The 18,130-nt window shown below is 37.5% G+C and overlaps 1 protein-coding gene across 3 annotated transcripts in view; it reads right to left on the minus strand.

The window, feature by feature from the left end:
• The window catches only part of ARMC2 (armadillo repeat containing 2), a 172,890-nt gene that overhangs the window by 151,989 nt on the left and 2,771 nt on the right, over positions 1–18,130 (minus strand). The window contains exons 1-3 of one of the 3 annotated variants that reach the window (XM_021008208.2): positions 18,039–18,127; positions 12,147–12,411; positions 11,203–11,275 (exon numbers count right to left, since the gene is read on the minus strand). In XM_021008208.2, the coding sequence (XP_020863867.1) occupies positions 11,203–11,275; positions 12,147–12,364 (291 nt within the window). In that variant the 5' untranslated portion in view covers positions 12,365–12,411; positions 18,039–18,127. Of the gene's footprint in view, positions 1–11,202; positions 11,276–12,146; positions 12,412–17,352; positions 17,836–18,038; positions 18,128–18,130 lie in introns of those variants that run through there. The other 2 variants (XM_021008211.2, XM_021008212.2) reach the window with 2 other exon arrangements.

An 18,130-nucleotide genomic window follows, 5' to 3' on the forward strand; every position in this document is an offset into this window, starting at 1 on the left:
AACCTGAAAAAAAATGAAACATTTCATAGTAGATTTTTAAAAAAATTATACTATCAAATGCACTTATCCTAACACTAGATAGTGGCAAAGGTGCATTACTCAAGTCTAAGAAGTTTTAGACAGGCAACTATACTATAAGGTAATGATCATCTCTCTAATTTAGCATTATTGACAATAATTTGAAAAAGAAAATCAATATTGCCTCATTAAAAAGGGATCATAATCATTCCTGAATTTATGAATTTTGTAAAACTATTTGACATTAATAAGACATAAACAGACTCACGGAGGTCAGAAATCAAAAAAGTCTCCCCTAAACATAAAACCTCTGAGATCCTGCCATTATCTGTACTCTTGTTACCGTGTAACATGTGCGGCTGTGATGCTCTCAGTATATAATGCACTACCATGGAATTATTTATTCATTTCAGTAATAATGAAAATAAAAGTAATTCACATTAAACAGAGGTTAACTATGTGGGCTAAAGAGTAGAGCAGAGAGCCAGTATTTTAATTACAAGCAGAAAATATTTCCTTTTTAATTTCCAGATGTTCCCATCCTCAAATCCCTAGCTCTCTATCTTTATATTTTAAATATTTTTTCACCTTGAAAAGTGCCAGAATTTAAGATAATTAGGTTCTGTGAGTATAGGAGGAATAAGCAAAGTTCGGTTTAGACAGAAACAAACTGAGACACTAGGTAAGATACCACATTTATTCATATAATGGTCAAAGAACCTGACGGTTCTTTTTGGTTTTCACAGTCTAAAAGTAGAGACGCGGCCATCTTATTTGCACAATAACACCCACTTAAAACAAACATTACCAACAAATATCATTTGCTGTCATTATAAAGTGAGAACAAGCATAACTACCTCCCAAGCACATCCGACATTTTGGGTTGGTGACAGACCAAGAGAAGATCCCCAAGCTCACTGCTAATGGAGGGGGTGTAAAGGTATAAAGGAGCAGGTTAGAAGCACAGTTCTCCACTGCCCAGTCCGAAAAGGTACCATATTTACACTGACCCTAACTGACCAGCCCAGTCTCTGGTCCCTGACCATGATTATCAGAAAAGCAGCCCACCACCTCATCACATTTCCAGTCCTACAAAAGACCTAGCTGTTCAAGAAGTTCATCATCATACGAGCTATAGCTCAAGAAAAGAGGTAAAGCCAGAGTTTGGAGCCTCAAAAGAGGAACACCTATAGAAAAGAGGAAGGGCTTGGAGGATCCGCTAATTCCTCAGTCAGAAATAGGCCACCTTATTTTGGGGAAGATGGCAGAATAAAAAAGTTGCAAGGAGACAATTTCTCCCTCAAAAAATAACAATAGATAAAAAAGAAAGAAAATCACAAAATTCACACAAGTAGATGAAAACCCACCTTGACAACAGGAAAACTAAAGGTGATCAATGATCTAAAATTATAAAATATATTAAAGAGTGAGAAAAAGCAAAGGGAAAATAACAAGAAAAAATGCACTTAAAACAGAAACAATGCAAGAAATTACAAGAGAGACACAAATAGGTAAGTAGCACTCAAAAAATTTAAGAGGAATACAAACTGGAAAGAAAATCATAAGTAGAATTAAAAGAGAAATCCAACCCAGCTGGGAAAAATTTATACACACGTATACACACACATGTATATAAAAGAGGAACTAAAGCTAAGACTGAATGAGGTTTTTAAAAATCTCAGAATCTAAAATGACAAAAATCTCCAAAACAGAGTATAAAAGAAATCCTGAAAGTAACAATGAATGAGAGTAAGGCCAAGTTTAAAATAGGCAAATACAAAATGGTAGGCAATATAATGAAAGCAAAAAAATAAGGTAGAGAATTAACTAGAGAGATACTTGGAAACAATGCAAATGAAAACTATGGATTTATTGGTTAGGTCATAACCTTACAGTTATTGAGGTCTTGGAAAATATCAAAAAACAAAACATTCTGATTGCCAGATTCTGACAAACTGATAAAAGAAACTTCCTGGAATTATCAAGAACAAATAAAACATGGGAAATAGAACAAATCCATAGAATTTCAAGAAGGAAGACCTTAAAATTCAAGTCACCTTGGCAAATTATCATGAAATTTCAAAACTGTAATTTAATGCAACTATATAGAAAAAAATTCCAATTGTCAGAAAGACACTACAAATTAAAGAGTCAACCAAGGCTGTCACCAGATTTCTCTATGAAAACCATAGAATGACCAAAAAAGTTGCAATGTAAACATAAAACAGAAAAACATTGGCCACAAGTCCAGAATCTGAGTCTATTTTCTGGCAAATCTAAACATGCTGTCAAAAGGCATTTTAAAATTAAAAAAAACTACAAAGAATTCATAGAACAAAACAGATATTTCATAATAGCTTTTGGAAAAGTACAAAAGATATACTAATGCTGAAGAGCAGAGTGCTTAGAACAAGATATTCTTTTAACTGAGGTTAACTAGCTGTTATTTAAGCACGTTTCATAAGGAGAAAAAAATAATTACAATATTCTACTGGTTAAAATTACTCAATATTACAGAACGATGTTGCAAAGAAAGACAAAAAAGGAAAATAAAGGTGAAAGGGGGTAGCATTAACCACGGGTAATTTCAATACCAACAAAAAGCTTCTATCTTTGTTAAAGGCAGGGTCTTAAGTTAAACATACTTATATAATGTAATCATTTAAAATATAAGAATTTTGTTAAGCATTGTTTTAAGATTTTTCGGTAAATTTCTGTAATTTCTGTAATTTGACAGCTGTAAATCTTAGGAGCCAGTAATTTCACCCATATAGGAAATTCCAGGTCTGGAAAGTCCCTCCATCCACGCAGATTATCACCTTCTCACCAGCAGTCTTAATGAGATGATGGGGGAACAGAGAGATTAGATGTGACATGCCCTGGAAAAATAGCTAATATGTGTCAGAAATTCTACAGATTAAAAGTGAATTAGTTTAACTACAGTCTATTTTCCACCTGCCAACATTTTTACCTGAAAATAAAAGTACTGACACTAGTACAAGAGAACCTTCAGCTAATGTTTCTTGATCATGGCAATTTAAGTGATCCACCTCTTTTGCCCTGAGTGCAGTTAACAGTATAACTGATCGAGCCCAGCCTGTTGACTGGCAGACCAGGGTCTCCATTAGCAGTAGCCCACCAGCAGCCTAGGTACTGGCAGTAGCTTCAGCACGCTACAAGGTAAAACTGTACTAATACCATGCCCTCTTCTTCTTCTGCAGCATTATCTTTCTCCAAGGCAATATGGCTTTGCAGAGTACACTAATAAATGAGCAGGCATTTATTAATTACCTTCCATGAGTACTAGGCCCTATGCTAGGCAGTGGGGAGACTAAAAGTTCTTTGTTCAATCTTAGTTCTTGCCTGTAAGAAGCTTACATTCTATCACAGTTCCTATCTTCTTTTTTCAAAATTTGTGTCTGGGGGCAGCTAGGTGGCACAGTGGATAGAGCACTGCCCCTGAAGTCAGGAGGACCTGAGTTCAAATCTAACCTCAGACCAAACACTTGACACTCACTAGCTGTGTGACCCTGGGCAAGTCACTTAACCCCAATTGTCTAATAAAAAAAATTTTTTTTGAATAAAATAAAATAAAATAAAATTTGTGTGTGGCAATGGATAGAGCACCAGCCCTGCAGTCAGGAGGACCTGACTTTAAATCCGGCCTCAGACCAAACACTTGACACTCACTAGCTGTGTGACCCTGGGCAAGTCACTTAACCCCAACTGCCTAAAATAAATAACGATATAAATGAACGAATAAATAAATAAGTTAATTTGTGTCTGCCACCTGTACTGGACTTTTTTTTTATTTTAAAGAAGAGAATGGTAGGAATGAAACAGATTTAAGACACACAGCTCAGATTGTAATTATTCTTCTAACCAGTAGAAATCCTGCAATGCCACTTCTCCCCTAATAATTAATTAGTAATAATTATTAATAATGAAGATCATTAATCTTTGTACTTTCACTGTGAGAAGGCAGTCTTCTCCCTCAATCTCAACTTGGTTTCTCTGGTGGCTCAATTAGGAAAGCATAACCATAATAGATGAGGAAAATTCATGAAGCCAACCTAAAAGTCAAGGAGGGGTAGGGATGAGGGCATTTTTTTTAATTTATTTTTTTTAGGCAATTGGGGTTAAGTGACTTGCCCAGGGTCACACAGCTAGTAAGTGTCAAGTGTTTGGTCTGAGGCCAAATTTGATCTCAGGTCCTCCTGACTTCAGGGCTGGTGCTCTATCCACAGCGCCACCTAGCAGCCCCAGATGAGGGCATTTATGTTAAAAACAAAAACAAAAAAATCCCAGCAGCTAGGACCTACTGTCTGAAGGAAGAGGCAGAGTTGCATGAGCATGGTAATGAATGGGATTTAAGCAATTTTTCCCTACATACCTGCCCCTCCTCTTGTTTTCTGAGACAGCACGTCATGTGCTATTTGTGGATTAATTTCAAGTTGAGTTCAATGAAATGGCTTTTTTTTTTTGGTTATAGTTGATTTCTACATGTAACTCTAGAGTTGTAGAGACTAAGTTTGTTGTTGTTGCTTCTAGACGTAAATTGACAGCAAAGACAAAACGTTTTAATAAATCACACACAAAAATCCCAGTTGACACTACTAAGGAAGTAGAACATATCCATTTTTCCATTCTCATTATAAATGAAGCCAGAACACATTAAAAAAATTATAGCTAAATAGAAATATGACTCCTGGGTTCATCTCAGAAAAGCAAATAAAGGAGTTGGTGGTTGTTTTAATTCAAGCATTTACTAAGTGCCTTCTAAGTGCCTTCTTCTACATGAAAAGCAAAACAGTCTCTTTCCTCAGGAAGCTTTTATCTTACCAGGAGATACAACATGTACTCAGATAAGTAAAATGGAATTCCAAGAGGGAGAAAGAGCTAAGCAAAGTACTTTTTCAGGCATGGGGCCTAGCTTCTACTCACAAAATCCATGGAAATAGACGATGGACTTTTGACTATAGGGAACAGCTAGTAGTCAAATCTGGCTGGAGTTTTTAGGGCAGAAAAGGAAGTAATGAAAAATAAGGCTGAAAAGGTAAGCTGAAGCCACATTAGGTGGCTAGGTGATCTGGTGGTTAGAAACCTGAGTTAAAATTTGACCTCATGCACTTCCTAGCTGAGTGACCCTGGTCAAGTCTGCCTCAGTTTCCTCAACTGTAAAATGGGGATAACAATAGCACCTACCACCTTCCAGGGTTGTTGTGAGGGTCAAATAAGATAATATTTATAAAGGGTTTTACTTCCCACAGTGGCTGGCACTTAGTAGATGCTATATGGCAAGTAATATTATTATTATAGAGGGCTTTAAACATCAAGCTAAAGAGTGTATAATTTATCCTATAAACGATGAATGGAGGGTAAGGGAGAAAGAGAGTTAAGGGATTTTTTAGCACAGAAATGTCATGACCAGACCTATACCTTAGGATGATTACTTCAGCAGTTACGTGAAGGATGGATCAGAGAGAGGAAGCAAATTAGCAAGGAAAGGCAAATTGGAAGGCTTTTACAATGGTCCATGTGAGAGGTGATGAAAGCCTGACCCATATGGCTAGAGATAATGGAATATATATTAGAGATAGAATCATTACGACTTGGAAGCGAACTGGATGGGAACCGAAGGAAAGGGAAAAGTCAAGTATCACTACAAGGTTATAAACCTGGATGACAGGAAAAGAAAGATGCACAGGCCACAGAAACAGGCTAGTTTTCAAGAAGGCTGGTTTAGAGCAGGGGCGGGGAACTTTTGGCCTCCAGACCACTAGGTTCTCAAGTGCAGCCCTTTGACTGAATCCAAACTTCACAAATCCCCTAAATAAAACGCTGCGTGGAATGATCCCACTTAAATAAATACAACATAGTAAGTAAATATAAATAATAAATCTCCACTTAAATGATCCCCTTACTAAAAAGATTTGTTCTGTGAAATTTGGATTCAGTCAAAGGGCCGCACTTGAGAACCTAGAGGGCCACATGTGACCTCGAGGTGGATGTGTTGAGTTTAAGATGATAACAGGACAAGGCGGAGACCTGAGTTCAAATCCTGACACTTACTAGCTGTAAGATCATGAGCAAGTCATTTAATCTATTTCAGCCTCAGTTTCCTCCTATGTAAAATAGGGATAATAACAACCCCTATCTCTCAGGGTTGTTGAAGACCAAATAAGATTACATACATAAAACACTTTGTAAACCTTAACATGCTATACAGATATTAGCTATTATTGCTTTTGGTGCCGTTATTATTATGATCACTAAATAAACAGGGTTCAGGACAGAATTTTGGAGGTCACCTCTGTTAAGAGGGTAGGGGATGGATAATGATCTGGCAAAGGTAGAGGAGAAGGAGAAGGCAGGCTGGTAGGAAGAGAATCAGGAAAAGGCAGAAGACAACAGAAAAAAGTATATAGGAAGAAAGGGGGGTTAACACTGTCAAAAACTACAGAAAGGTCAGGGAGGAGAACTGAGAAAAATCCATTTAGCAACTAGAAATCATTGACGACTTTTAAGAAATGAGTTTTAGGAAGTGTGTGAGGTAGTGAGGAAGTAGAGTTGAACATAAAAAAAAAATATTTCTAGGCTTTTGCTAGTGAACGGATTAAGATATAGGAAAACAGTTTTAATAGAAAGCAAGCTCAAGTAAAGGTTTCCAACAAAGAAGACCTGAGGCTATTTGTAGGCAGCAGAGTTAAAAACTTAATGGGTGGAAAGAGAGTGAAGATATGAGAGCGAGGGGATTAAAAATCAATGGTGAGGGAATGGGATTAAGGATTCGGCAACTGCAGCCCCTTACCTGATTCCTTGATGGAGAAATCAATCTGTCAATCAGTATTTATTAAGTGCCAGGTACTGTGCTAAGTCGGGGATACCAAGATGCACATTTTACACCACACACAACATTCCACACTCATGCTTCCTACCTTTATCTTCTCAAGAGGAAGGAAACGTACTTCATCATCAGTCTTCCTAAAATCACCACCTGTCACTTCTGCCAACACCTCTATCATGATCTCTCCTCATTAACAATAGCAGTGGAACCAACACGTTTGGACTTTACCACCCCAATTTTCAACATGTTTTTGAGGACAAATGGAAACAGTGCTTAAGAAGTGGAGAAAAGTAACGGAACTTAACTAAGTATATTAAAAAAAATCTACATAGGGAAAACAGGGAAGTTAAGAAGAAGGGCGGACTTAGGGGGAAAGATAATGAATTCTGGTCTGGACATGATGAGTGTGATATTCCTACAGAACATCCAAGTGAAGGTATACAGCAGCTGGTGATGCAAAACTGGAGCTAAGGAAAGAGGAGAGGACTGAACATACAGATTTAGAAGTCATCTATGCCGAGATGACAACCAAAAACCACAGGAACTAATGAAATTACCAAGGTATTACAAAGAGAGAAAAGACAGCTCAATATAGAAAACTGGAGTACACCCACACACAGGTGACGGTTCATGGAAGAGGACTCAGTAAAGAAGACTATGAAGGAGCAGTGAGACAGGAAGAAACAGAACCAGGAGAATACAATATCATGAAATCCCAGGAGGACAGAATATTTAGGAGGAGAATGTGGGCAAGGGAAGGGGCTTTTGGGTGGGCAATGTCAAAAGCAGGAAAGAATTGAGAAAATTCCATTAGAATTAGCTATTTAGACAGCTGTGAAAAGCTGTTACCAACAAATAGTGGAGTCACAAGCCAGATTTAAAGGTAGGGAAGAGATGAGAAAGTGAAGGTAAAATATATTTGAGTAGAGATGAGTTTCCTTTTAAAAAAATATTGCCGTCACTCTCCACGACCACTACTTTCTTTTGCATGAGTTTGGCCATTACTGTTAATGCCATCTTCTCAGAAACCCAGGCTTCTCAAAGCTGGTCATATCCGCATTCACAACATCTCTTGTATATTTCCCCTTATCTCCACTCAAAGAGCCACCATCTTAGCTCAGGCTCTCATTACTTCTCACCTGGACTAGCACCAATTGCCTTCCAACTGGTCTCCCTATGTCAAGTCTCTCTCTACAACTGCCAAAGTAATTTTTTTTTCTCAAATGTAGGTCATCCCCCACCTCCCTACTCAATAAACTCCAGTTCCCTATTATCTTCAGAATCAAATATAAAATCTGTTGTTTGGCATTTTAAAGGTCTTCGCAATCCGGCCCCTTCCTACCTTTCTAGTCTTCCTACACTCTACTCCATATCCTCTACAGTGCAACTCCACTGGTCTATTTACTATTCCTCAAACACAACACTTCATCTCCCAATGTTTTTGTCCATGCACTGCCCATTCCCAAAGCCTGAAATGTACTTTCTCACCCCTTGAGTTTCCCTAGTTTCCTTCAAGACTTAGATGAAATCCCACTTTCTGCAGGAAGCCTTTCTCACTCCCCCCTCCCCAAGTTGCTACACCTTCCCTTCTCAGATTTCCTCTCTCTCTCCCCCCCATATATACACACAGACAGATGTATACATAATCGTGAACATACCCAGTTATTTACATGTTGTCTCCCTCATTAGAACATGGACTCCTTGAATGTAGAAGCAGTTTTTACCTTTCTATCTCCAATATTTAACACAGCACCTGGAACTCAGTAAGTGCTTAATAAATGCTTAGTTACTTAGATAAGTGACAACAGCTTGAAAGGATGGAAGGTTCAAGTGATGACTTTTGACAGGGTAAGGGCAATCCTGGATATATTTACAGGCAACAGGGAGGGAAGCAAGAGATAAGGAGAGACTGTAAGAGAAGAGGGAATTATCAAAAGGAAAAACTCCTAGATGAGACGAGAGGACGAGGGATCCAGGGGATAAAGAGAGGGCACTGAAGTCAAGAAGACTCTTTTTCTCGAGTTCCAATCTGGCCTCAGACACTGACTAGCTGTGTGACCGTGGGCAAGCCACTTAACACTGCCTCAGTTTCCTCAGCTGTCAAATGAGCTGGAGAAGGAAATGGCAATCCATTTTAGTATCTCTGCCGAGAAAGCCCCAAATGGGGTCATGAAGAGTCAGATGTGACGGAGACAACACAACAACAACAACTTTATTGGTAGTTGAAAAGAAATGGAAACAAATCTAAATGCCCAATAATTGGAAAACAGCTGAATAAATTGCGGCATATCAATGTAAAACAATATTGTTGTACCATGAAAAATGATAAATGAGAAGAATATAAAGCAATATGGAACATTTTATACAAAGTGAGGACATCAGCATTTGGAAAAAAAGAAAAAGAAACACACCAACTAAGACTAACAACACATACATACACTCATACATCTACACAAATTGTTCAGAGCTATAATTTCATTAGTGTGGGAAATCCCAGGGGAGAAACTGCCTCTGGCCAATACCAAATCTGAAATTCGGTGTAATTTACAATCTTAAAGCAAGTCACCGGAGACACAGGGAGATTAAGTGATTTGCCCTAAGCTGGTATGTGTAAGAGGCAGAACTTGAATCCATATCTTTCTGACCTCAAGGCTGGCCCTCAATCCATTACTAGATGTCACTTTTCATATTTTATTATCATTGCTACCTTAAAAAAAACCTTAAATGTTAATAATTTAGGTATTAAGATAAAGTGTTTTTTGGAGAGTGTAGTGGTAAAAGAAAGACAAGAAAAAAGGCGGTAATAGGAAACTTTTGCTCAGAGCCTCAAATGTCGTAACCTACTACAAGTGAGATCTGTCAATGTGGGGGGAAAAAATCTCAGGATATTTACGGAACTTACTGTAATACATCATTCAAAGTTCCTTTTAAGTTTACTCTACTAAAACTTTTCACCCTTGTATTGATCATTCTGGCTGCTGTCTACAAGCCCCTTGGTCACTCTCATTTCCTTACTCAGAGTTCAGCACCAGACTCACCATCTTCCTCTCTTTCCTCGTGTTAATGGTGGCTCAAACACTCTAAGCTTCCAATTCCTCAATCTCCTCAAGTCTTATGTGCACTTCTGGTCCTATGAAAGGTTAAACCACTGTCCTATGTTTGTCCTCCATTTCTCAGCCAAACACTCTGAAAAAGTTCTTACTCTTATTTTTTCCACTCCCTCTCATTCACTCTTCTGCCTTTGCAGTCTGGCTTCCAACTCCGTCATTCAACCAATCAACTGAAACTACTCATTTGTTTTCTCTCTCTCTCTCTCTCTCTCTCTCTCTCTTACTCCCCCCACCGTCAATGATCTCTTAATTGACAAAACCAATGTTCTTTTCTCAGCAGTCACTCTCCTAGACCTCTCTGCTGCATGTTAACTCTGCTGACCACCACCACTTCCTCCAGAATATTATATTCTCTCTGGATTTTCATGATACTGCTCTCTCTTCTCCTACCTGTAAGCATACACCATCTCAGTCTGTTTGCTGGTTCATTATCTATCTCTGTCACACTCCCTTACTGTGCAAATTCCCAAGGGTTCTGTCCTAAGCCCAGTTCTCTTCTCTCTTTACACATCATCACTTGGTGACCTCTTTGGCTCCCAGGGGTTTAATTATCATCTCTATGCAGATCACTCCCAGAGCTGCATATCCAGCCCCACACTCTTAGACCTTCAGCGGAAAGTAAGGACCTTGAGAGTCCAGGATTGTTCCATTCTTTGTCAATGCTTGGCATTTAGTAGTTGCTTAAACAGTGATTATTGATTGACTGATTGCTAGAATCAGATCTCCCCTGGCCTACTCAGTCTAGGTCAAAGCAGATCCATTAAGTTCACCTTAGTTAAAACCCTTATGTTGTAGCTGATCCGAAGCCAATGTGACCTCCAGGGTTAGGGAACTCTTATGTGATTTATTAACAAGAACTTGCCAATATTTGTTACATATTTGCTTATACTTAATCTCTTAGTATCTTACTTTTCTCCTAAGTTGATATTTCCAAAATTAAAATCTTCCTTGCAGGATTATTGCTATAATAAACCTAGATAATTATAGAGAAACTATTTTTCTTGCCAAATTCTTTTCTCTACTATCACATTACAAGAACATTATCATGGAACTGTCTTGTCACCTCCTGAATGTCCTATTGGAGTTAATGCCACATAACCTATACATATAAAATTATAATTAAATTATGTCTACCTCTTTACCAGTCCTCCTAAAATATAAAGAAGTGTTCATTTTAAGTATTTCATGTCAATGCTATTATACAACACTGTAACAAAAGATACTCACAAGCTCTAGTGGACTGAGACGAGTACCAGAAATTGGTCTTGAATCAGATGATTCAAAGCTGGAAGCATGAAGGCTAGCATAAGAAACATTGAAAACACATTAGCTTCTGCATAACTTAACTATTTTATTTCTAGTACATGTTTTACTTTCAGCTAATAAAGGTTAGTATATTGTAAACATAATAAAAATACGTGCAAGTATTTAGGATTTTAAATTTTAGAGATAAGGGTAATTTGAAATTGGAAAAAATCAAGAACATTTAATAACAAACTCCTTTTTCATAATTTTCAGGTGAGGTAAAAAAGAGTACTGAACAATAAATGTACTAAATAATAAAAAATAATAAAATGATTCATCTGTAGCATGAAAATTAAAATTTGGAACATTCAATGAAGAACATTTAATGATGAACTCCTTTTAACAATTTTCAGGTGAGACAAAGCATATTGATTGATTAATGAAATGATACATCCGTAGCATAAAAATTATTTTGTGCCATTCTCTATAAATATGACTTATAAACCACCACTACCAGTTTTAAGACACAGGACTTTCCTAGTCACAAAGCATCACTAAGAAGATGGTAAGGAATTCATCAGCAGTAATCAAATTCATAGACACATAATACTCACTAGCTGTGTGACTCTGGGCAAGTCACTTAACCCCAACTGCCTCACCAAAAAAAATGAAAAAGAAAAGTAATCAAATTCATAAACACCTACCCCTAAATAGAAAAATAGGAAAAAAAATAGCGGAATGTATGGGTAATCCGTTATTTAATATCAACTACTTTTCTCCACCGCTCCATGACCCTACTTTCCACTAGATATAAAAAATTATGATATCAATTCATCTTAAAGGAAATAAAAGTAGAAATTACAGTATAATAAGCCACTCGGTTTCATGAACTTTTAAAACTACAATGAAACAAAAACATCAGGTACCTAAAAGAAGAAGGAGGTCTATTATCTGCTGTTCTTGAAGATGCAGGTCCAAAAAGTTTTCTTTGATCTTCACGTGGTGTAAATGGTCTTTCAGTTCTAACTGTCCTTAATGCATTTCGTGCTTCGTTGATGATTTCTGCACTCGTCTTCTGCTTGGATAATGAACGTCTATAAAATGGGTCCAGTTTTTCCAACTTTTTATCATGTGAAGACTGCATCTTTCTTTGTTGACGCAAAGTACCCTTCGGGAAGCACACCACACACACTGCAGATAGTAATATACAATTAAAGGATTAGTGAATGCTTAAATAATCTATATTACATTTTGCTATACTATACTTTCAAATGCTAAATGTTAATGAATATTTAAAAACATGACAAACATTTCAAGTAAGACATCATTTCAAATGAATATTTATTACTTTTAAACACTAAAACCATAACTATCCTATAGCCTAGAATGTTACCATGACAAAAGTAGAAAAGAACAGAGACTGCCCCATATCCCCACACTATTTGCATAACAAGCATAGCAGAAACCCTTGGCTCCCTTTCCATAAGGCAAGATAAATTAAGATTTAAGTAATACAACTTATAATAGGGACAGAGATGAATATATGTCTAGCTGAATGTATGGGTAATCCGTTATTTAATATCAACTACTTTTCTCCACCGCTCCATGACCCTACTTTCCACTAGATATAAAAAATTATGATATGATATCAATTCATCTTAAAGGAAATAAAAGTAGAAATTACAGTATAATAAGCTGCATGAGAAAGAAGAGTAGTTTTTCAGATACATTCTCTTCCCTCCTCTTCATTTTATCATTTATTCATTTTTTATTTGTCATTCACTTGTTTATTTTAATGAATTCTGCTTTTTATTTGTCATTCATTTGTTTATTTATTTGTCATTCATTTATTTTAATGAATTCTTCTTTCCAAATATTGTAAATCCTTTGCTCTTCCAACCTTCAAGGTGACCTGGGTACTGCTAAGAAGGATGGCTAACTAACATTTCCTTTCCATCCCGTTACCTGTGTCCTACCTGTACTGCAAATTATAAGGACAATGACTAATATAAACATAAGGGATAGAAGCTTTTCCCAAAATATGGATTTTTTCAACACACCAGAACAAAGTTCAGCTGAATAACTGTCTATAATATGCTTAATCTGAATTGTTATAAATTATATTTAGATCTAGAAGTCTGTTCCAGAAAATGTGTATCAAATTTCAACAGGCAATTATGAATACTGTTAGAAGACCACTGATAACTCATCTATGGAATAAAAGAGTTGTCCTAGACAATCTCTAAGAGCGCTTCCAGCTCTAATCCACTGTGATTTTCATTAGACAGCTCTCTGGCAACAGCTCCTAAAGAATAATGCTTAATATATCAGGTAATGACCATGCAGATTCTTAATATACTTCTACTTTTTATCACTGCATAGGTAAGATGCTACAGGCAAGTTTGTTACATACTTTAAAAATTAAATCTCTAAGCTTTAAAATTAACCATTAATTTCTAAAATACAGAAAAACTGCTCACTGAAAAAAAATTAAGCTTTTCCAAACTAAAAAATACACACAACTGGAGAAGTTAGTAAAAACCATATAAGATAATTAATGGGTTTCTTTAACTTAAGAAAAACACTTATAAACAAAAATGAATGGTTTGTGATGCATGTGCATGTTACTATATTCCCTTAGAGAGGTAGATTTCAATCAATGGATGGTGCTCTAAGGCAGTAAAGAAGGACTTTCCACAATATGATTCCAAGCTGTCGCCTAAAACATCCAGAACATATATATGCCTTTCAACTCCAATCAGGTCCCATTTTCTAATTTGTATGTCAGGTGGAAAAAGAATCACATGAAAAATACAATCAAAATGTTGTTCTTTTCATATGTAAAAGAGGGGTATCTTGGACATCCATGGTAACAAGCTTTAAGGGTAAACAGGAATAACCATTACAACATCCTTACCAAGTGGTCATCCAATATGTATTTGAAGACCTCCAGGAAAGGGAAAAATAACCTTCCAAATCATCCCACTCATGCCTAATCATGGCCTCTTGGAATCTCATTCCCCTCAAAACTGAGCTCAAGTATCACCTTCCACAAGAACCATTTGCTGATTCCTCTCCACTAGGTACTTAGTACCTCCTCCCTACCCAACCAAATTACCTTGCATTTATTTTACATATATTTCTATATTCTTATGTTAATCATTCAATTAACAAGCATTCATTAAGCACCTGCTTAGTCCCAGGTATTGTGCTTTGTGATGGAAATACAAAAACAAAAATGTAAACAGTCCATGCCTTGAAAGAGCTTACATTCCATCAGGGGAGATAGCATATACAGTAAATAAGTACATGCAAAATAAGTAATTATCTCTATCAATGAAGGTCTCCAAAACTTAATAATCTTAAGAGAGTTGTCTATTATGCTATAAGAAATGATGAGGGGGACAGTTTCAGAAAAACCTGGGAAGACTTATGTGAACTGATACAAAGTGAAGTGAGCAGAAACAGAATATTGTACACAGTACCAGTGGTATTGTAACAACTATCAGCTGTGAAAGACTTAGCAATTCTGATCAAGAAATTATCCAAGACAATTTCAAAAGACTCATGAAAAAATGCTATCTACCTTCTGAGAGAGGATTGATAAAGTCTGAGTGCAAATGGAAGCATAATTTCTTCACTTTATTTTTCTTGCTTTTCTTTTTGTAACACGGTTAATAGGGAAATATGTTTTGCACTATTCACATGTATAACTGATATCACATTGCTTTCTCAATGGGTGGAGGAGGGAGGAGTGGAAGAAGAGCATTTGGAATTCGAGGTTTTTTTAAATGAATGTTAAAAATGAATAATAAATTTTTAAAAATAGAGAGGGAGAGTTATCTAGGGCAGTAAAAGGTCAAGTGACTGGCCCTGGGTCAAACAGCCAGTAAGTGTCAGTGGTAGGTCTTAAACCCAGGTCTTCCTGGCTCTGAGGCTAGCTCTCTAACCAATGCATCTCATACTAAAAAAAAAAAAAAAGACGTAAGGTACATTTATTTGAGGGGAAGACATTAGCAGCTTTGGAAGACGGGAGCAGTTGGACTTGAACGGATTCTTGAATCCTTTAAGGAGGATTGTTCCTGGAGGAACAAGGATCGTTTCCTTTCTGTCTTTCAGTCTCTAACACCTGACAGAGCAATAAATGCTTGTTGGTTAACAGCATTTGTCAGACTAACTTGTTTAAACAAAGTTAGATCTTTTCTGTCAACTGCAGCATATACCTCTAACAAATATCACTGTATGAAATCCAGCCAACTCTGCTAGTATGTCTGGTTCTTTCTAGATACTACATCTGTCATCCAACTATTAAGTGTCATTTACAAATTTGAAAAGCATGCCACATACTCCTTCCTTCAAGTCTTTGATAAAACTGTTGAATAACCAAGGCCCAAGAAGAGACTCTTTCCCTGAGAAACTCAGCTAGAGATACGTTCCAAGTGAAACATCAACCCATCAATAACTCTTTGGGTCCAGTCAGTTTAGATCCCTCCCAACTGCACTTTCATTTGGCTACTTATTTCCATCTTGGGCAAAAGGATAGCATCAGAGGCTTTGTTAAATGTCTTGGTGAAATTTAACCACCTTCATCCACTGGATTGACTGAAAAGTACTCACACAGCCAGAAGGATCTATTATAGTTCCTCAAGTAGCCCAATTTTTAAGGAGAAGATAGGTTCAAAGACTTAGAACTGTAGGTACTTCCACAGATGCCTTCATTTTACAGATGAAGAAACTAAGGCTCACAGATAAAGTAACTTGCCCAAGGTCACATGAGTAATAAATATCAGGGATAAGATTTGAACTGGGATCTTATATAATTTCAAATTCAATTCAACAAACATTACTATCTGCCAGTTACAGTACACTAGAAACTGTTTCAGAATATAAGAATTTGCACAGATTATACACAGATCAGGTGGGACATGTACATTAATAGTGACACACAAACAAGAGATTAACCCAAAGTACAGTGAACCTTTAGGATATAAGCTGAGGTACGTGATAGAATTGTTTTTGTTCGTGGTACACTGCTTTTTTGGCCTTATACTGAACCTTAAAAAAAAAACATTCAAATTGTTCTCTAAGGCCTTGCACATTTCCTGGAAAAGTACATCTCCAATATAAAATGACATGATGACTGAAATTTTAAACCTCCCAAAAACTCTCCTGTCAAATGCAGCAAATGCTCTATACTGGGTAACATTAGTCAGAATAGCAAAATATTCCCTATTGGTGTCTGGAAGAAATTCAAAGTGTTAATTTATAATCTTATACAACCTAGGTTCCAACTACTTAAAAATTTGTTTCTCCTAATTGTACACATAGATGCTCAGAGCAAAACACTCTTGCTAATGCAGTTCTACAACTTTATGCTTTTAACAATAAAGAAAAAGCTGAATAGTTCCACAAGTGTCCTGAGTCTACGAAATTCCCTTCTACATGAGGAAGTTAATTTTACTTTCAATTCAAGAGTTAATAAAGTACCATAGTCTTTATTTCTTTTTGAAATAAATACCTAATGGCTATAATGACAGCAAGCAACTTTACATTTTTAGGGTGAACAAATCAATTATCCACAAAGCAAAAAAGCATTACTCATTAAAAATTATTGATGTATATGAAAAAATACCACCTTAAGGAAATAGAAAAAATAGGGAAGATGTTGCTATTTTGCTCAGAATGGTTTTAATGTGTCTGTTTCATATGTTCTCAGCTTTGTGTTTTCAAGCAGCAAGAAAATTTTTATCAAGTATTATGGGGATCATCAGTAATGCTCTATTAAAAAATGGACTTAAGTCTTAGGTAGTCTAAAAAAAAAGTAGTCGATAAGATGAGGCAGGAAAGGCAGGAGGGAAGATTTGCAAAGCAAACAGAACAAACTTTGTCTCACTATCTTTTACACGATTTTTGTTTAAAAAAAAAATCTACACCAGCAAGGATGAGAAATGTATTATAACTGGGCAAATCACTTACACTCCTTAAACCTCAGTTTCTTCATCTGTAAAATGGAGACAAGAACAGCAATCCCCCAAAACACGGATGCGAGATACAGTACGTAAAGTGCTTTGCAACCTTAACCATGCTACACAAATGTGAGTTGTTACGAATTAGTAGGAAGAGTCGTATTACCTCTTGGTGAATTACAGTACCACAAGCTAACATCCTGATTTCTTCGTCTATTAGTAAAGATCTTTATAAAAGGAGGCGGGGGACATGATCTAGCTGGAAAGCCTAGAAACAGTCTGCCACGGTTTCCTCCGCTTCCTCTGCCTAAGCCTGGAGGTGAGTCAGTGCATCATTTCTGGCCCATGTCCCTCCCGTCTTAGTTTCCCCAGGTGTTTGTTCTCTGTATTCTCCGAGACACAGGGGCGGGGTTAGGGGGAAGAGGGGAAGAGACCCTGGGAGACTCCAACCCAATCCAACCACAACCCCAGACAGCCTCTATCGAGAAAGAGGGAAAGATGCGATCAAGAAGCCCATGGGGTTGTCCACAGCACACCAGGACGGCAGATCTTGCTAAAGTCGTTCAGCGCTTTACACCAACCACAACCTAGGGGCGCCCCCAGGCCCGCGCTCCCCGGTTCAGGGGCTCCCGGACTGTGCAAGCAGCCCTCCTGCTGGCAGCAGCAGCAGCTAGGCCGGCCCTCCGTCTCCATGGTAACCGTACACAAACTGCCTCCCTCCCGCCCGCCCGCCGCGCCCTCCAGGCCCCGCTTCCCAGTCTCAGGAGCCCGTGGCCCCCGAGTACGCGGCAGCGACAGCCCGAGCGAAGGGAAGGGACGCCAGGGAGGGGGCTCTAGTCTGACCACAAGCACCTGTAGTCAGCGCTGGAAACGTCGGCGACTGAGGCTCAGCTCATTTTCCCAGTTTGTCGGAGGCGGCGGCAGCAGCGCAAGAGAAAGTAGCA

The sequence above is a fragment of the Phascolarctos cinereus genome, unplaced genomic scaffold (assembly GCF_003287225.1).
Source record: "Phascolarctos cinereus isolate Bilbo 61053 unplaced genomic scaffold, phaCin_HiC Scaffold_5;HRSCAF=322, whole genome shotgun sequence".
Taxonomy (NCBI): domain Eukaryota; kingdom Metazoa; phylum Chordata; class Mammalia; order Diprotodontia; family Phascolarctidae; genus Phascolarctos; species Phascolarctos cinereus.